The following is an 18,563-nucleotide window of genomic DNA, read 5'->3' on the forward strand; positions in this document are numbered from 1 at the left end:
GGTGGAGCTGCTCTACCACCTGTTCGACCTTCTCTCCAAAAATATTGTCCGCACGGCAAGGCAAGTCCGCAATCCGCTGCTGGATCCTATTCTCCAGGTCTGAGGCACGCAGCCATGAGAGTCTGCGCATCACCACCCCTTGAGCAGCGGCCCTGGACGCAACATCAAAGGTATCATATACCCCTCTGGCCAGGAATTTTCTGCATGCCTTCAGCTGCCTGACCACCTCCTGAAATGGCTTGGCTTGCTCAGGAGGGAGCTTGTCCACCAAGCCCGCCAACTGCCGCACATTGTTCCGCATGTGTATGCTCGTGTACAGCTGGTAAGACTGAATTTTGGCCACGAGCATAGAGGAATGGTAGGCCTTCCTCCCAAAGGAGTCTAAGGTTCTAGAGTCTTTGCCCGGGGGCGCCGAAGCATGCTCCCTAGAACTCTTAGCCTTCTTTAGGGCCAAATCCACAACTCCAGAGTCGTGAGGCAACTGAGTGCGCATCAGCTCTGGGTCCCCATGGATCCGGTACTGGGACTCGATCTTCTTGGGAATGTGGGGATTACTTAAAGGCTTGGTCCAGTTCGCCAGCAATGTCTTTTTTAGGACATGATGAATGGGTACTGTGGACGCTTCCTTAGGTGGAGAAGGATAGTTCAGGAGCTCAAACATTTCAGCCCTGGGCTCGTCCTCCACAACCACCGGGAAGGGGATGGCCGTAGACATCTCCCGGACAAAGGCCACAAAAGACAGACTCTCGGGAGGAGAAAGCTGCCTTTCAGGGGAGGGAGTGGGATCAGAAGGAAGGCCATCAGACTCCTCGTCAGAGAAATATCTGACGTCCTCCTCCTCCTCCCACGAGGCCTCACCATCGGTATCAGACACAAGTTCATGAACCTGTGTCTGAAGCCGTGCCCGGCTCGACTCCGTGGAAACACGGCCACGGTGTGAGCGTCGAGAGGTAGATTCCCTCGCCCGCACCGGCGAAGCTCCCTCCGCCGACGTCGTCAGGGAGCCTTCCTGGGAAGCGACCGCAGTCGGTACCTCAAGCGGCACCGATGTCGGAGACCTCACCTCGGGCAAGGGGCCAGCCGGCACCTCACTCGACCGTACCGGTGGCGCAAGCACCCCCGGTACCGGAGGGGAAGGGCGCAACAGCTCTCCAAGGATCTCTGGGAGAACGGCCCGGAGACTCTCGTGCAGGGCGGCTGTGGAGAAAGACATGGAAGCCGATGCAGGTGTCGAAGTCAGAGTCTGTTCCGGACGTGGAGGCTGTTCTGGGCTGTCCAAGGTGGAGCGCATCGACACCTCCTGAACAGAGGGTGAGCGGTCCTCCTGGTGCCGATGCCTACTGGGTGCCGACTCCCTCGGCGACCCAGAGCTCTCGTTACTGACGCGGGAAGGAGACCGGTGTCGATGCTTCTTTGACCTTTTCAAACGAAGCATGTCACCGGAACTTCCCGGTACCGACGAGGAGGACGTAGAATCCAACCGTCGCTTCCTCGGGGCCGAGGCCGAAGAAGGTCGGTCTCAGGGGGGCTGTACCGCAGGAGCCCTCAGGGTAGGGGGAGACCCACCCGAAGGCTCACCGCCACCAGCAGGGGAATGGACAGCCCTCACCTGCACTCCAGTCGAAGCACCACCGTCCGACGACATCAGCACTAGTGGAGGTCCCGGTACCACTGACACCGATGCAGCCTTCCGATGTCTCGGCCCAGACGATGAAGAGGGTCGATGCCTCGATGCAATCGATACAGTCGCCGCCGAGGTCGGAGGTCTTGATGCTGTCGACGTCAATGCACTCGATACTCCCGGTGCAGATGCAGACGAAGAGCCCGAGAACAACATGTTCCACTGGGCTAATCTCGCTACCTGAGTCCTTTTTTGTAAAAGGGCGCAAAGACTACAGGCCTGCGGGCGGTGCCCAGCCCCCAGACACTGAAGACACGACGCGTGCCTATCAGTGAGCGAGATTACCCGGGCGCACTGGGTGCACTTCTTGAAGTCGCTGGGAGACTTCGATGACATGGGCGGAAAAATCACGCCGGCGAAATCAAAACTCATAATTGCGGTAAGGCACCAAAAAGAGGGGGAGAAAAAACTCGACCCAAGGCCTCAAAAGGGACTACCCCGAAAACGAAAAAACTTAACGGGGCAAAAAACTGGAAATACGGGAAGGGGAAAAAGACCGAAAGGCCCTTCTCCGAAATCCCTTTGTTTTTTTGGGGTTTTTTTTTTTAGAAGCGAAAGTCAAAAAGACGCGTGAGGGTGAACTTAAGGGGCACGAACGGCGCAAACACGACCGTACAGAGCGCGGACAAAAGAAGACTGACGAACACGAGCCGGTTCGGGCGGGAAGACAGCCGCGCATGCACGGTGTGCATGGGTGCGCGAGGACTAGCAAAGGACTTTGCTAGTGAAGTTTCCGATTGGAGGGGCTGCCGTGGACGTCACCCATCAGTGAGAACAAGCAGCCTGCTTGTCCTCGGAGAATGTATTATTATGGATTAAGAGCTGGTTAAAAGATAGGAAGCAGAGAGTAGGATTGAATGGTCAGTATTCTCGATGGAGAAGGGTAGTTAGTGGGGTCCCTCAGGGGTCTGTGCTGGGACCGCTGCTTTTTAACATATTTATAAATGACCTTGAAATGGGAGTAACTAGTGAGGTAATTAAATTCGCAGATGACACAAAGTTATCCAGGGTTGTCTCGTCACGGGAGGAGTGTGAAAGATTACAAGAGGACCTCGTGAGACTGGGGGATTGGGCATCCAAATGCAGATGAAGTTCAACGTTGACAAGTGCAAAGTGATGCACATGCGAAGGAGGAACCCAAATTACGGCTATGTCATGCAAGGTTCCACTTTAGGAGTTACAGACCAAGAAAGGGATCTGAGAGTCATCGTGGATAGGACGTTGAAATCTTCCGCTCAATGTGTTGCGGCGGCCAAGAAGGCGAACAGAATGTTGAGTATTATTAGAAAAGGGATGGAAAACAAGCATGAGGATGTTATAATGCCATTATATCGCTCCACGGTGCGACCGCACCTGGAGTATTGTGTTCAGTTCAGTTCTTGTCGCATCATTCAGGGTTTCTACTAAATTTGACTAATTCCATTGCCCTATCAGTACTGCCAGAAACCCAGGCTTCTTGACGAGGGCAGTATTTAATGAATCCTTGCAGTGGGCTCAAGGATTCATTAAATACTTGGGGGTCCTTGCCCCAGCAGACCTGACGCAGTTATATGATTTGAACATTCAACGACTGTTACAAGAGACAAAGGTTAGACTGGATGCTTGGGAATCCTTGCCTCTATCCTTACTGGGGCGAGTAGCAATGTATAATATGTTTAATGTCCCCAAATGGCTATTTGTATTTCAATTATTACCTTTCTACGTGAAGCAGAAAGAGGAACAGAAATTAAACAAGTTGATCCAAGGTTTCTTATGGAAAGGCAGAAGAGCCCAATTATCTATTAATACCCTGTCAGGTTTATTTTCGAAAGAGAAGGGCGCCCATCTTCCGACACAAATCCGGAAATGGGCGTCCTTCTCTCAGGGTCGCCCAAATCGGCATAATTGAAAGCTGGTTTTGACGCCCTCAACTGCTTTCCGTTGCGGGGACGACCAAAGTTCATGGGGGCATGTCGGAGGCGTAGCAAAGGCGAGACTGGGGCGTGCTTAACAGATGGGCGTCCTCTGCCGATAAATACAAAGTGATATTGTGGTAGAATAAGGTTTTTTTTTTTTTTTGTTACATTTGTACCCCGCGCTTTCCCACTCATGGCAGGCTCAATGCGGCTTACATGGGGCAATGGAGGGATAAGTGACTTGCCCAGAGTCAGGTTCATGTGTAACAGACACATTAGGAAATCGTGGAGAGGTAGAGTTATTTTATGTCCATTACGAGCTTTGGTTTCGTTGTGTTGCAGGGTTCAGGCATTTAAGTTGGGTCGGTAGGGTATGCCTTTTTGAACAAAGTTTTTAGTGATTTCCGGAAGTTTAGGTGGTCATACGTTGTTTTCACGGCTTTTGGTAGTGCGTTCCATAGTTGTGTGCTTATGTAGGAAAAGCTGGATGCATGTTGATTTGTATTTGAGTCCTTTGCAGCTTGGGTAGTGGAGATTTAGATATGTTCATGTTGTTCCTGTTGTGTTTCTGGTTGGTAGGTCTATGAGGTCTGTCATGTATCCCGGGGGCTTCGCCATAGATAATTTTATGAACCATGGTGCAGATTTTGAAAGCAATACGTTCTTTGATTGGGAGCCAATGCAGTTTTTCTCGGAGGGGTTTGGCACTTTCGAATCACGTTTTTCCAAATATAAGCCTGGCTGCTGTGTTTTGAGCGGTCTGAAGTTTCTTTATGATTTGTTCTTTGCAACCCGCATAGATTCCATTGCAGTAGTCAGCATGGCTTAGTACCACTGGCATACCAAGGGAGAGGGGCGGTAGAGTGGAACATTGAGTGGAACATTTTCTTTGTTGTAGATTTCACTTGGTTCTCTAGTGAGGTTACGGTCGATTGTTACTCTGAGAATTTTCAGGCTGTCTGAGATAGGGAGGGTGTAGTCTGGTGTGTTTATGTTTGTGGGTTTGTTCGTGTTGTATTAGGATGAGAGGATGAGACTGAGTTTTTTCTGTGTTGAGTTTTAATTGAAATGCATTTGCCCATGAGTCCATGATGTTCAGGCTGAGCTTGATTTCGTTGGTGATTTCTGTCAGATCACGCTGTAAGGGATAAGAAAATAATCAGTCAGCACCGAAATGGAAACTGGCTATTTTGGGGATGGAGTGAGCACTTGGAAAGTTAAGTGTTGATATTCAGCAGCCAGGTTAACTGCCTACATAGGACGACATAAAATTCAGTTCTAAAATAGTTGGTTAAGTGCTGAATATCGCACCCAATCGGCTATGCGTTAGCCAGCTCCAGAAACCCAGAAATTCAATGCAGTGTCCAGACAGGGCCTGGCACTGAATTACCAGATTTAATGCTGGCGGCAGTCAGCATAATGTTGATTGCTGCCAGCTGAATATCAGGCCCTAAAAGAAAACGGGAAACTGCTTCTTTCAGAGCTTGCATATAAATATAAAGGAAGGGGGGGAGGGTTATTCTCCTCATGAACTGAGGAGGGAAGGGTTATTTTCCTCATCAACTTAAAAAATGTCACTTGAGGCTCAAAAATCAAAGCTGACCCCGATTTCCAGAACAGTGCCCTTCTGCAAGCTTTCAAAGGACAGAGAAGCAGACAATGTCTTCCAGGTTAACTTCAGACATTCATCATTAAGTCTATTTCATCCTGTCTTATTCTAATAATTTTGTGGGTGTCGACCAGCCATGCACTTAGGTCAGGCCAGAGGCTCATCCAGGCTAGGATTTATGCCTGCTGCATGTGCCCGTCCTTCTGAATTTCCTAAGAAAATGCAAGAAATGGAGCCCTATGCACACGGAAGGATAAAAACTCAAAGTGGAGCAGAGATAGCAAACAACTCCAACAGGAATAAAGGACATCTCTTCAAACCCAGCTGAAATGGATTGGACTGTAGAGATTTTTTTTTTAAGACAATGGAAACAAAAATGCTCTGTCCCCTGATTTTTTTTTTTAAGAGACAGTCACTTCAGCTGCTAACCGTACAAGAGTCACAACATGATGCCCCTTGGGTACAGATATTATCCAAAAAAACAAAACCTAACTGAAGCAGCTCCTGCAGACTTCAGAATGAAGGAGAGTTTGTTCTAACTGGAAATTTTTACACAGTAGTGTTATACTATTCACATGTAGCAGAGGGTTCCATACCTAAAATTCTACAGACTTCCATGATCATGGGTACGGCTGGAGCAGTCTGGAAATGGATTTGTCAGTTGCATCATTTCTCCCCTGTCTATGTGTGATAATCCAGCTTTTGCACCAGGACAATTGTACCCTGCAAGCGTAGCAAGGGCGGGGCGGTCCGCCCCGGGTGCACGCTGCTGGAGGGTGCAGAGAGCAGCCATGCGCCTGTCAGCTCTGCTGGTTCCCTGCTCCCTCTGCCCCGGAACAGGTTACTTCCTGTTCCGAGGCAGAGGGAGCAGGGAGCCAGTGGAGTCGGCAGGCGCGCGGGCTGCTCTCTGCACCCTCCAGCAGCCAAGAATGCACCCGGGAGGGGGCAGGGGGGCTTGATGCGCCTGGGGGGAGGGGGTATCGTGCTGCACCCTGGGAGGACGGACGCCTCTGCACCCGGGGGGGGGGGGGGGGTGCGGCAATCCGCCCCAGGTGGCAGCTGGCCTAGGATCGCCACTGACCCTGCCTTTCGTAGATGGCGGAGAAAAGGAATAATATTTTTGTTACAAGTTTTACTAGCAGATGGAAGAATGAAATCTTTCCAAGATCTCCAGTCAGAATTTGCATTGCCGCAATCAGACATTTTGCTACAATCAATTAAGACATTATGTGCAATCCCTACCTTGGGAAGATTTAGCAGAAGACTGTCATCTGCATTCTCACTACAGGTACCTGTATATAATATGTAAACCGCTTTGAATGTAGTTGGAAAACCCACAGAAAGGTGGTATATAAGTCCCATTCCCCTTATGATCCGGCATACCTCAGTTTCGGCACTATATTGGGAACTACAATACGAATTTGCTCTACGCCTGTATATCTCACCTCGAAGAGCATTTCACATGGGTCTTTCCCCATGGGGATCATGTTTAAAGTGCAGAGCTGCAGGCGTAACTTTGGGCCATATGTTTTGGTCCTGTAGTGGTATTGCGTCTTTTTGGAAATCTATAATTGCCCAAATATCCTGCATGTGGCAGATCAGATGGCATTACGACCCTGCATTACTATTCGGGCATTTGAAGCTGGACTATGGTCAAGTGACCTTACCCAGGTATCAAAATTTCCAGCCAGTCTTGGATGTGACAACTGAACGCACTGCATACCACTATTGTATCTTCCCTCCCTACTACCCTATCTTATATTGTAGTTCTACCCCCGTCCTCCCTCACTGTCATAATTATCTTAAACACCTTACACTTTCTGTTAGAATGTAAGCCGCTCAGACAACACACCTGGAAAATCATTCTTACCAGTGGGTAAGTTTTTAATCACTTTCATAACCTCCTGTGGAGTAATGGGAGTAATCAAAATGTTTCTCTCCAAGGGGTTTTCTATTTAGGAAGGATAGAGAGGGTCGTAAAGGTGGAGAAGTAGCTCTGTATGTGAGGAATGATATCACGGCGACTGAAATGACAGGGACCTGGGGAAAGGAAGAAGCGATATGGATCACCTTAAAAAGAGAGGATAGAACCTCTGTCCATGTGGGTGTTGTCTACAGACCCCTGACACAATTAGAGGAACTAGATAAAGATCTGATCGCAGATATTCAAAAATTAGAAAAGAAAAAAAGAAGTTCTGTTGATGGGAGATTTTAATCTGCCGGATGTAGATTGGAAGGTTCCATCTGTGAAATCGGAAAGAAGTAGAGAGATAGTGGATGCTTTACAAAGTGCTCTGCTCAGACAAATGGTGACAGAACCCACGAGGGAGGGAGCGACGCTGGATCTGGTGCTCACAAATGGGGACAGTGTATCAAATGTCCGAGTGGGTTCCCACCTGGGCAGCAGTGACCATCAAACGGTTTGGTTCGATATGACAGCTGAAGTGGAGGGCAGCCACTCAAAACTCAAAGTCTTAGATTTCAAGCGTGCTGATTTTAGTAAAATGGGGGAATACCTGAGGAAGGAGCTGATGGGCTGGGAGGACAAACGAGAAGTGGAAGCACAGTGGTCCAGGCTGAAAGAAGCTATAAATAAGGCCACAAACCTTTATGTAAGGAGAGTAAATAAAAGCAAGAAAAAAAGGAAACCGATATGGTTCTCCAAGCAAGTGGCCGAGAAAATAAAGGCTAAAGAGTTGGCGTTCCTGAAATACACCAAAACTCAAGAAGCCAAACACAGAGAGGAATACCGGAGGAAACTGAAAGAAGCCAAGAGAGAGATACGTCTGGCGAAAGCGCAAGCGGAAGAAAAAATGGCTAGAAATGTAAGGAGGGGTGACAAAAATTTCTTCAGGTATATTAGTGAAAGGAGGAAGACAAATAAGGGAATTGTGAGACTGAAAGATGATGCGAACTGCTATGTGGATAATGATGAAGAAAAAGCAAATTTGCTAAATAGATACTTTTGTTCTGTTTTCACAGAAGAAAATCCTGGAGAAGGACCGCGATGGACTGGCAAAAGTGCAAATGAAAATGGAGTAGATATAGCACCGTTCACGGAAGAGTGTGTGTATAAACAACTTGAAAAGCTAAAGGTGGACAAAGCCATGGGACCGGATGGGATTCACCCCAGGATATTAAAGGAGCTCAGAGAGGTTCTGGCGGGTCCTCTTAAAGATTTGTTTAATAAATCATTGGAAACGGGAGAGGTTCCGTGGGATTGGAGAACGGCAGATGTGGTCCCTCTTCACAAAAGTGGTGATAGGGAAGTAGCTGGAAACTACAGGCCGGTAAGCCTCACTTTGATTATTGGAAAGGTAATGGAAGCGATGCTGAAGGAAAGGATAGTGAATTTCCTGGAAGCCAATAAGTTTCAAGATCCGAGACAACATGGTTTTACCAAAGGGAAATCGTGTCAAACGAATCTCATTGAATTCTTTGACTGGGTGACTGGAGAATTAAATCAGGGATGTGATATAGACGTAATCTACCTAGATTTCAGCAAGGCTTTTGACACGGTTCCCCACAGGAAGCTCTTGAACAAACTGGATGGGCTGAAGATAGAACCCAAAGTGGTGAACTGGATTAGGAACTGGTTGACGGACAGACGCCAGAGGGTGGTGGTAAATGGAATTCGCTCGGAGGAGGGAAAGGTGAGTAGTGGAGTGCCTCAGGGATTGGTGCTGGGACCGATTCTGTTCAATATATTTGTGAGTGACATTGCTGAAGGGTTAGAAGGTAAAGTTTGCCTTTTTGCGGATGATACTAAGATTTGTAACAGGGTGGACCACCCAGGAGGGAGTGGGAAACATGAAAAAGGATCTGCGGAAGCTAGAAGAATGGTCTAAGGTTTGGCAATTAAAATTCAATGCGAAGAAATGCAAAGTGATGCACTTAGGGAGTAGAAATCCACAGGAGACGTATGTGTTAGGCGGGGAGAGTCTGATAGGAACCGACGGGGAGAGGGATCTTGGGGTGATAGTATCTGAGGATCTGAAGGCGATGAAACAGTGTGACAAGGCGGTGGCTGTAAGTAGAAGGTTGCTAGGCTGTATAGAGAGGGGAGTGACCAGCAGAAGAAAAGAGGTTTTAATGCCCCTGTATAAGTCGTTGGTGAGGCCCCACCTGGAGTATTGTGTTCAGTTCTGGAGGCCGTATCTTGCTAAGGATGTAAAAAGAATTGAAGCGGTGCAAAGAAAAGCTACGAGAATGGTACGGGATTTGCATTACAAGACGTATGAGGAAAGGCAGACCTGAACATGTATACCCTGGAGGAAAGGAGAAACAGGAGTGATATGATACAGACTTTCAAATATCTGAAAGGTATTAATCCGCAAACGAACCTTTTCCGGAGATGGGAAGGTGGTAGAACTAGAGGGCTCGATATGAGATTGAAGGGGGTAGACTCAAGAAAAATGTCAGGAAGTATTTTTTCACAGAGAGAGTGGTGGATGCTTGGAATGCTCTACTGCGGGAGGTGGTGGAGAGGAAAACGGTAACGGAATTCAAACTTGCGTGGGATAAACATAAAGGAATCCTGTTCCGAGGGAATGGATCCTCAGAAGCTTAGCTGAGATTGGGTGGCAGAGCCGGTGGTGGGAGGCGGGGCTGGTGGTTGGGAGGCGAGGATATTGCTGGGCGGACTTATACGGTGTGTCCCAGAGCCGGTGACTGGGAGGCAGGGATAGTGCTGGGCAGACTTGTACGGTCTGTGCCCTGAAAATGACAGATCCAAATCAAGGTAAGGTATACACAAAAAGTAGCACATATGAGTTTATCTTGTTGGGCAGACTGGATGGACCATGCAGGTCTTTTTCTGCCGTCATCTACTATGTTACTATTAGGCATATTTTCAAAGCACTTTGGGAGGCTAAGTTCCATAGGTTTCTATGGAACTTTGGGAGGCTAAGTGCTTTGAAAATGAGCTTGTATGTTATTTAAAGAAGAAGGTATAGAGTTCCTATCTAGTACTGCCTTTAAAAGTTGGACCAGTATATCAGAAAGGGCTGGAGCCAAAATCTTGTAGAACACACCTGAAAAATCATTCTTACCAGTGGGTAAGTTTTTAATCACTTTCATAACCTCCTGTGGAGTAATGGGAGTAATGAAAAAGTTTCTCTCTAAGGGGTTTTTCTTCAGGAAAGAGAAAGGGGATGGGATTTGATATATCGTCTTTCTCTGGTTACAATCAAAGTGATTTGCATATTATATACAGGTACTTATTTTGTACCTGGAGCAATGGAGAGTTAGCCTGATGTTGGTGCCGGGCAAAATGGTAGACTATTATAAAGAACAAAATTGCAGAGCATATACATAAGCATGGATTAACGAGACAAAGCCAACATGGATGGAAATCCTGCCTCACCAATCTACTACATTTCTTTGAAAGGATGAATAAACATGTGGATGAAGGTGAGCTGGTTGATTTTGAATATCTGGATTTCCAAAGGCGCTTGACAGCCTGACTCTGGAGCACAAGTGTATCAAGGCGGCAGCCTGACTCTGCAGTACAAGTGCATCTATTCTATTTGTGATTTTTAACTGAACCTGTTTTATGTATTTTATTTTGGATGAATGTGCTCTTTGTGACTGAGTCTCTTCTTGTCTTTTATGGATTACTTTTCCTGCTCCTTGAATTATTATATAACTACATAAGTATTGCCATACTGGGACAGACCAAAGGTCCATCAAGTCCAGCATCCTGTTTCCAAAAGTGGCCAATCCAGGTCACAAATACCGGGCAAGATCCCCAAAAAGTACAAAACATTTTATAATGCTTATTCCAGAAATAGTGGATTTTCCCGAAGTCCAATTTAATAATGGTCTATGGACTTTTCCTTTAGGAAGCCATCCAAACCTTTTTTAAACTCTAAGCTAACCGCCTTTACCACATTCTCTTGCAACGAATTCCAGAGTTTAATTACACGTTGAGTGAAAAAAAGATTTTCACTGATTCGTTTTAAATTTACTACTTTGTAGCTTCATTGCATGCCCCCTAGTCCTAGTATTTTTGGAAAGCATAAACAGATGCTTCACGTCTACCTGTTCAACTCCACTCATTATTTTATAGACCTCTATCATATCTCCCCTCAGCCGCCTTTTCTCCAAGCTGAAGAGCCCTAGCTGCTTTAGCCTTTCTTCATAGGGAAGTCGTCCCATCCCCTTTATCATTTTTGTCGCCCTTCTCTGCACCTTTTCTAATTCCACTGTATCTTTTTTGAGATGCAGTGACCAGAATTCAACACAATATTCACGGTGCGGTCGCACCATATAGCGACACAAAGGCATTATAATGTCCTCACTTTTGTTTTCCATTCCTTTCCTAATAATACCTAACATTCTATTTGCTTTCTTAGCCGCAGCAGCACACTGAGCAGAAGGGTTCAACATATCATCAACGATGACACCTAGATCCCTTTATTGGTCGGTGACTCCTAACGTGGAACCTTGCATTACTTAGCTATAATTTGGGTTCCTCTTTCCCACATGCATATCACTTTGCATTTCCTCACATTAAACGTCATCTGCCATTTAGATGTCCAGTCTCCCAGTCTCATAAGGTCCTCTTGTAATTTTTCACAATCCTCCCGCAATTTAATAACTTTGAATAACTTTGTGTTGTCAGCAAATTTAATTACCTCACTAGCTACTCCCATCTCTAGGTCATTTATAAATATGTTAAAAAGCAGCGGTCCCAGCACAGACCCCCTAGGGAACCCCACTAACTACACTTCTCCATTGAGAATACTGACCATTTAACCCTACTCTCAGTTTTTAATCCACAATAGAACACTACCTCCTATCCCATGACTCTCCAATTTCCTCTGGAGTCTTTCATGAGGTACTTTGTCAAACGCCTTCTGACAATCCAGATACACAATCCAGCTTATTTTCGAATGAGAAAAACGCCCATATTTCGACCTAAATAGGGAGATGGGCGTTTTTCTCGCAAAAGTGCGAAAAATCGGTATAATCGAAAGCCGATTTTGGGCGTCTTCAACTGCACTCCGTCGCAGGAACGAATAAAGTTGATGGGGGTGTGTCGGAGGCGTGGTGAAGGCGGGACTGGGGCGTGGTTATCGGCCGAGGAGAGATGGGCGCACTCGGCCGATAATGGAAAAAAGAAAGGCGTTTTTAGCGAGAATTTAGGTCACTTTTTCTGGACCCTGTTTTATCACGAACAGGTCCCAAAAAAGTGCCCTAAATGACCAGATGACCACCGGAGGGAATCAGGAATGATCTCCCCTGTCTCCCCCAGTGGTCACTACCCCCCTCCCACCCTAAAAAACAAAATGTTTAAATATTTTTTCCAGCCTCAAATATCATACCTAGCTCCATGACAGCAGTATGCAGGTCCCCGGAGCAATTTTAGTTTAGTTGGTGCTGCACGGGACCCATGCAGAGAGCAAAAATCGGAAGAAAAAAAAAAAAACGTGCATGTGCAGTCAGGGACGTCCAAATTAAAACAATAGTTATAGGGGGATTCAAACCAGCCACCTTCTGATTACAAGACCTGTGCTCTAACCACTGCACCACTTATTCAGTTGTTTAGATGTCCTTCCCTTTCCATTAAGTCCCTCCAAGTTTCTGTCAGCCAATCACAGCTGATTTCCTATGTATACTTACTTCAAAGCTAATATCAAATCCAATCATATTATGATCACTGTTATCAAGCGGCCCCAGCACCATTACCTCCCGCACCAGATCATGCACTCCACTAAGGACTAGGTCTAGAATTTTTCCTTCTCTTGTCAGCTCCTGTACCAGCTGCTCCAGAAAGCAGTCCTTGATTTCGTCAAGGAATTTTACCTCCCTAGCATGCCCTGATGTTACATTTACCCAGTCAATACAGGGGTAATTGAAATCACCCATTATTATTGTGTTCCCCAGTTTGTTTGCGTCCCTAATTTCCTTTAACATTTCTGCATCCGTCTGTTCATCCTGGCCAGGTGGACGGTAGTACACACCTATCGCTATCCTTTTCCCCGTTCCACATGGCATTTCAATCCATAATGATTCCAAGATGTGCACAATATAGATTGTGCAACGTTCAGTCTGTAAAAGTAAAAGCACTATTTCAAGTTCTAATTAAACTTAAAGTTAGTACCTCATGAAAGACTCGTGAGAAAATTAGAAGATCATGGGATAGGAAGTAATGTCCTACTGTTGATTAAAAGCTGGTTAAAAGATGGAAAACAGAGAGTAGGGTTAAATGGTCAGTATTCTCAATGGAGAACAGTAGATAGTGGGGTTCCCCAGGAGTCTGTGCTGGGACCGCTACTTTTTAACATTTTTATAAATGATCTACAGAGAGGAATAGCTAGTGAGGTAATTAAAATTACTGATAACACGGTTATTCAAAGCTGTTAAATCACAAAAGGATTGTGAAAAATTGCAAGAGGACCTTATGAGACTTGGAGATTGGGCATCCAAATGGTAGATTACATTTAATGTGAGCAAGTTCAAAGTGATGCATGTAGGAAAAAGTAAGCCAAACTATAGCTACGTGATGTAAGTTGCCACATTAGAAGTCACAGCCCAGGAAAAGGATCTAGGTGTCATTGCTGATGATACATTGAAACCCTCTGCTCAGCGTGCAGCGGCAGCTAAGAAAGCAAATAGAATGTTAAGAATTATTAGGAAAGGAAGGGAAAACAAAAATGAGACTATTATAATGCCTTTGTATCGTTCCACGGTGTGACTGTACCTTGCATACTGTGTGCAATTCTGGTAACCGCATCTCAAAAGATTTATAGCAAAATTAGAAAAGGTACAGAGAAGGGCAATGAAAATGATAAAAGAGATGAGACTACTTCCCTATGAGGAAAGGCTAAAGCGGCTAAGGCTCTTCAGTTTGGAGAAGAGACGGCTGAGGAGAGATGAGATAGAGATCTATAAAATACAAATATTGAGAGGAGTGGAGTGGAACGGGTAGATGTGAATCGCTTGTTTACTCTTTCCAAAAATACCGACTAGTGGCACACAATGAAGTCACTAAGTAGCAAATTTAAAACAAATCAGAGAAAATATTTCTTCACTTAACATTTAATTAAACACTGGAATTTGTTGCCAGAGAATGTGGTAAAAGCAGTTAGCTTAGCAGGGTTTAAAAAAAAGATTTGGCTAGTTTCCTAAAAGAAAAGCTCATAAGCGATTATTAAGATGGACTTGGGAAAATCCACTGCTTATACCTAGAATAAGCAGCATAAAATCTGTTTTACTCTTCTGGGATCTTGCCAGGTACTTGTGACTTAGATTGGCCATTGTAGGAAACAGGATACCTGGGCTTCATAGATCTTCAGTCTGTTCCACTATGACAATGCTTATGCTCTTATGTTCTTACCATTCAGATGAAAGCTAGCAGATAAAATATGGGGCATGAGAGGTGTGCTGAGGGCGCAGTTAAATTTTGCTGGAAAGTGCTCATATTCTGCAGTTAAAATTATGCAGATAAGGCTAGCCTAAAGTTAACTGGATAATTATCTGTTCATCTTTAACTAGGTATATTCAGTGGTGACGACTTAACTGGATATTTAAAAACTTATCTGTTTAACTTGTAACCAGATATGCTGTGGCTGAATATTGGCCTTGACATGTTTATGATCCAAGAGTTTTCACTGCCTGATTCACAGAATGGAAACATCCAGCAACCAATCAAGTAGCTCAAGGATCATCTGCTCCCACCAACCTACTGGTTCTCCCAATGTTGAATATCTGGAAAAAGGACACATGTTCCCGAAGTAAGCTATTGCACTACCTGGGTATTTACTATGGCTTGCTCCAATGTGGTTTCTGGTATGCTTAAGTGCTGGGAGGTCCCGTAGTCTTCCACCAGATAAATGGGCCACTGCAGCCCACATTTCTTCAGCCGGAACTAGAAAAGAAAAACAGACAGGAATGTGGTGTGGAGAAGTTCTGGAGTTGGTAGCTATATCTAGAGCATGATAATCATCAACTTAAATATGTACTGTGACAGAACAGTATGTTTTAGGCCTGTAAACTGCCTAAATTGATTCTGAGGTGCATTTCTCTGGTTTGGCCAGCAGGTGGTGCATGTTTTATGTTAAAGCTGTTATTCTTTTCTCCAGTTTCAGCACAGGAGAAGAGAGAGAGATTTTTGCTGAAACCATGTAAAACATAGATATATTTGATAACTGGTGAAGAGCTATATATATTCTGATCTCCCCAGGTACTTTTTAGGAAGTAACCAAATGTTTAGTTAGTGTTATTATTGATCCATAATTCAGTTACCTGTTAGTGCTTGCTGATTGCACATTTTTTTTGTTCATTGTTCCACTGTGACAATAAACCTGTTTAGTTTGTTGACTCTGACTATCTGGACTCATAAAGAATCCTGGTGGTTTGTATGTTGAGTCTATGCTTTCTGGGAACTGTGGGACCATTGGGAGTGTGGCCCCAGTAACCTAGAAATCACTGGGGATAATTTGAGAGTGAGAGACTCACCCAGAGGCGGTTATGACCCAGTTGGTGGGAGGGTGCTAGTGTAGCGCACAAGCAGTACTTGCAGGATGACTTGAGCTGTGCTGGGGATAGACCCTCTTAGTGGCTGCGGGGTAACCCCAGGCGGTTGGCTAGGCATTTTGTGACAGACCTGTCCTTCTTTCTGGTGGCAGCATGGTGAGTTGTCAGACTCAGTGCGTGGAGTGAGGGTCACCATCCACTGAGTGGTTCAGAGTCTTTTTTATCTGTAACCTCCAGATACAGAGCACAGTGCACAAGTGCAGCTGTAACAGGTTCCCTTTCCTGTTAAAGTTTTTTTTTTTTTTTTTTTGGTAGTGTTAGGAGATTAGCAGCATACTGACAGCAACTGGAAGTGGCCACTAGACACCGGAGATGCCTGACCTAACACAAGAGAAACCGGACAGCCTCAGCGAGGAGACGCAGGACCGGCCTGCACACAGTTCTCCCGAGGGGAGACCAGACTCCTTGTGGACAATGGCACATGCATTGGCAGGGCCAGATACCACACCAGCTGAGATCCAGCAGATCTACATGATAAAGCAACAGTGGCTAGATCAGCTGCGGCGAGAGAAACGGGACTGGGAGGAGCGTCGGCAGGAGTGGAAGCGGGAAAGAGAATTCCAGCTGCAGAAAATGAAGTTGGAAATGGAAATGGCTCATATCCAAAGCTCCCGCCCAATCCCTGTGCCAAGGCCCGAGGCAGGATCTAAAGCCCGGATCAGGCCCAACTTGTTTCGCAGTTTGATGATACCAGAGGTGACAATGATGAATATCTAACTGCCTTTGAAAAACTTTGCCGCCTCAATGAGATTCCTAAGAAAGACTGGGTGCCTATCTGGGAGGGAAGTTCACTGGTAGAGCACTTGAGGCATTCCAAGGGCTGTCCATGGAGACGTGCTCCCAGTTTGAGGAGGTATGCAAAGCTTTGTTGAACCGTTATGCCATTACCCCTGAGAACTACAGACTAAAGTTCTGGATTTTGCACAAAAAGGCAGATGATACTAACAGCGAGTTTGTGATCTAATTAAGATACCAGCATCAGCGGTGGCTCAGTGGAGCTGAAGTTAAAACCCTGGAGGACTGCCAAAACTTGATGGTCCCGGAGCAGTTTCTTCAAAGCTTTGTTGAACCGTTATGCCATTACCCCTGAGAACTACAGACTAAAGTTCTGGATTTTGCACAAAAAGGCAGATGATACTAACAGCGAGTTTGTGATCTAATTAAGATACCAGCATCAGCGGTGGCTCAGTGGAGCTGAAGTTAAAACCCTGGAGGACTGCCAAAACTTGATGGTCCCGGAGCAGTTTCTTCAGCGTTGTCATCCAGAGGTAAAGGAACATGTTCAAGATCACCAGCCCATACTCCAGAGAAGGTGGTGAGCTGGCTGACATCTTCATGGGTAACCGTCCCTGGTTGGCAAAGAGAAGCCGTCCATATCCGCAACAACCAGTACCTAAAGGCAGCCAGAGCCCTAAGCAAAATATCCCTGCAACCTCAGTGTCAGCAAATCCTCCATAACCCTAAAGACTTTAGGCATGAACGTCCTTGTCTCCAGTGTGGGCATACAGGACATTTCAAAGCGGATTGACCAGATAATTCCAAGCCAGCACTAAAGAGCATTCCAGTTCCTGCACCTAAACTGGTGGCGTTCATGGGTGACTCTAGTACTACAAAGGAGACCCACACAGTTACCGCAGCACAAAAAGTTACTGGCCATTCATCAAGCAAAGAAGCAGATGGATTTCCACAACACTACAGCACTCCAGTAACCATGAACCAGAACCAGGTGGCTGTGCTTGTGGACAATGACTCTAGCATGACTTTGTTGCGACCAGAGCTAGTTCAGGAAGATGCAATTCTTCCAGGGCACACTGCAGAGGTAGTGCTAGCCAATGGATCCAGAGAGACTGTACCCATTGCTCAAGTATTCCTGGTGCCTGGATACAGAGAAGTAGGCATACTGAAAACATGTCGGTATCAATGCTATGTGGGACCGACATAGGTCCAATGAACATTACCCTTGATAGCGGAGTCTGCATTTTCGCTATGGTTACCCGTAGTCAGGCCCGGGTGACCCAGCTAACAAAAGCAGCAGAGATCACCTCTCCAGTTCCAGACCCTGAGCCAGTTCAGGTGGAACCAGATGACCAAGTGACAGGAGGAGACACTCTAGTGCTTCCAGCAACACCAGTTCCAGAGGTGACCGGAGCAGTAAGTATGGAACAGCCTAACTTAACAGACACACCTATTGATTAGACTGTTGACCCTGATTTGTCAGAGTCGACAGCAGAGATCCTTCCAGATATGGATACTGATATAGGACAGAGACATGCTTTCCAGGAAGCCCTGAGGCAGAGGGGTGCTCAACCAATCAGTGAAACTTGCAAAGATTGTATCATATGGAAAGGGGGGGTTGCTGTATAGAGAGAGACTGGTCCTGTTGATCCTAATAGGCTCTGGACAGCAGGCAAGCAGCTTATAGTGCCCAGGACATACAGAGAACAATTCCTCCAGATTGCACATGATGTTCCACTAGAACGACATCAGGGATGATACAAACTATATTATATCTATAGACTCTCAAGACAGAAAGCAGCGTACCTTTCATGTAAATATGTTAAAGGCCTATGCAAATCGCACAGCTATGGTGCTAGCTGTGTGCAGCCTACCAGAACAGTGTCAGGATAGTGAGCCCATACCTGACCTCCTAGCAGAGACATTACCAGAGGGATCTGACACTGAAGAGAGACTATTTAATTGTACAGACTGTGAAAAAACTTTCAGTCAAAAGGAGAACTAAAAGAGACACATTTTACATGGTCTAAGTACAAGAAAGATTTCAGTGTGAAGAAAGAGTTAATGAAGCACCTGAAAAATAATAAAGAAACTGGAATAT

The 18,563-nt window shown here is 45.8% G+C and overlaps 1 protein-coding gene across 1 annotated transcript in view; it reads right to left on the reverse strand.

Moving 5' to 3' along the window:
• The window catches only part of MUS81 (MUS81 structure-specific endonuclease subunit), a 261,421-nt gene that overhangs the window by 82,592 nt on the left and 160,266 nt on the right, over nt 1–18,563 (reverse strand). Inside the window, exon 18 of the mRNA XM_030219968.1 lies at nt 14,943–15,059. Coding sequence (XP_030075828.1) covers nt 14,943–15,059 — 117 coding nt within the window. The remainder of the gene's footprint in view (nt 1–14,942; nt 15,060–18,563) is intronic.

The sequence above is a fragment of the Microcaecilia unicolor genome, chromosome 11, assembly GCF_901765095.1.
Source record: "Microcaecilia unicolor chromosome 11, aMicUni1.1, whole genome shotgun sequence".
NCBI classification, from domain to species: Eukaryota; Metazoa; Chordata; class Amphibia; order Gymnophiona; family Siphonopidae; genus Microcaecilia; species Microcaecilia unicolor.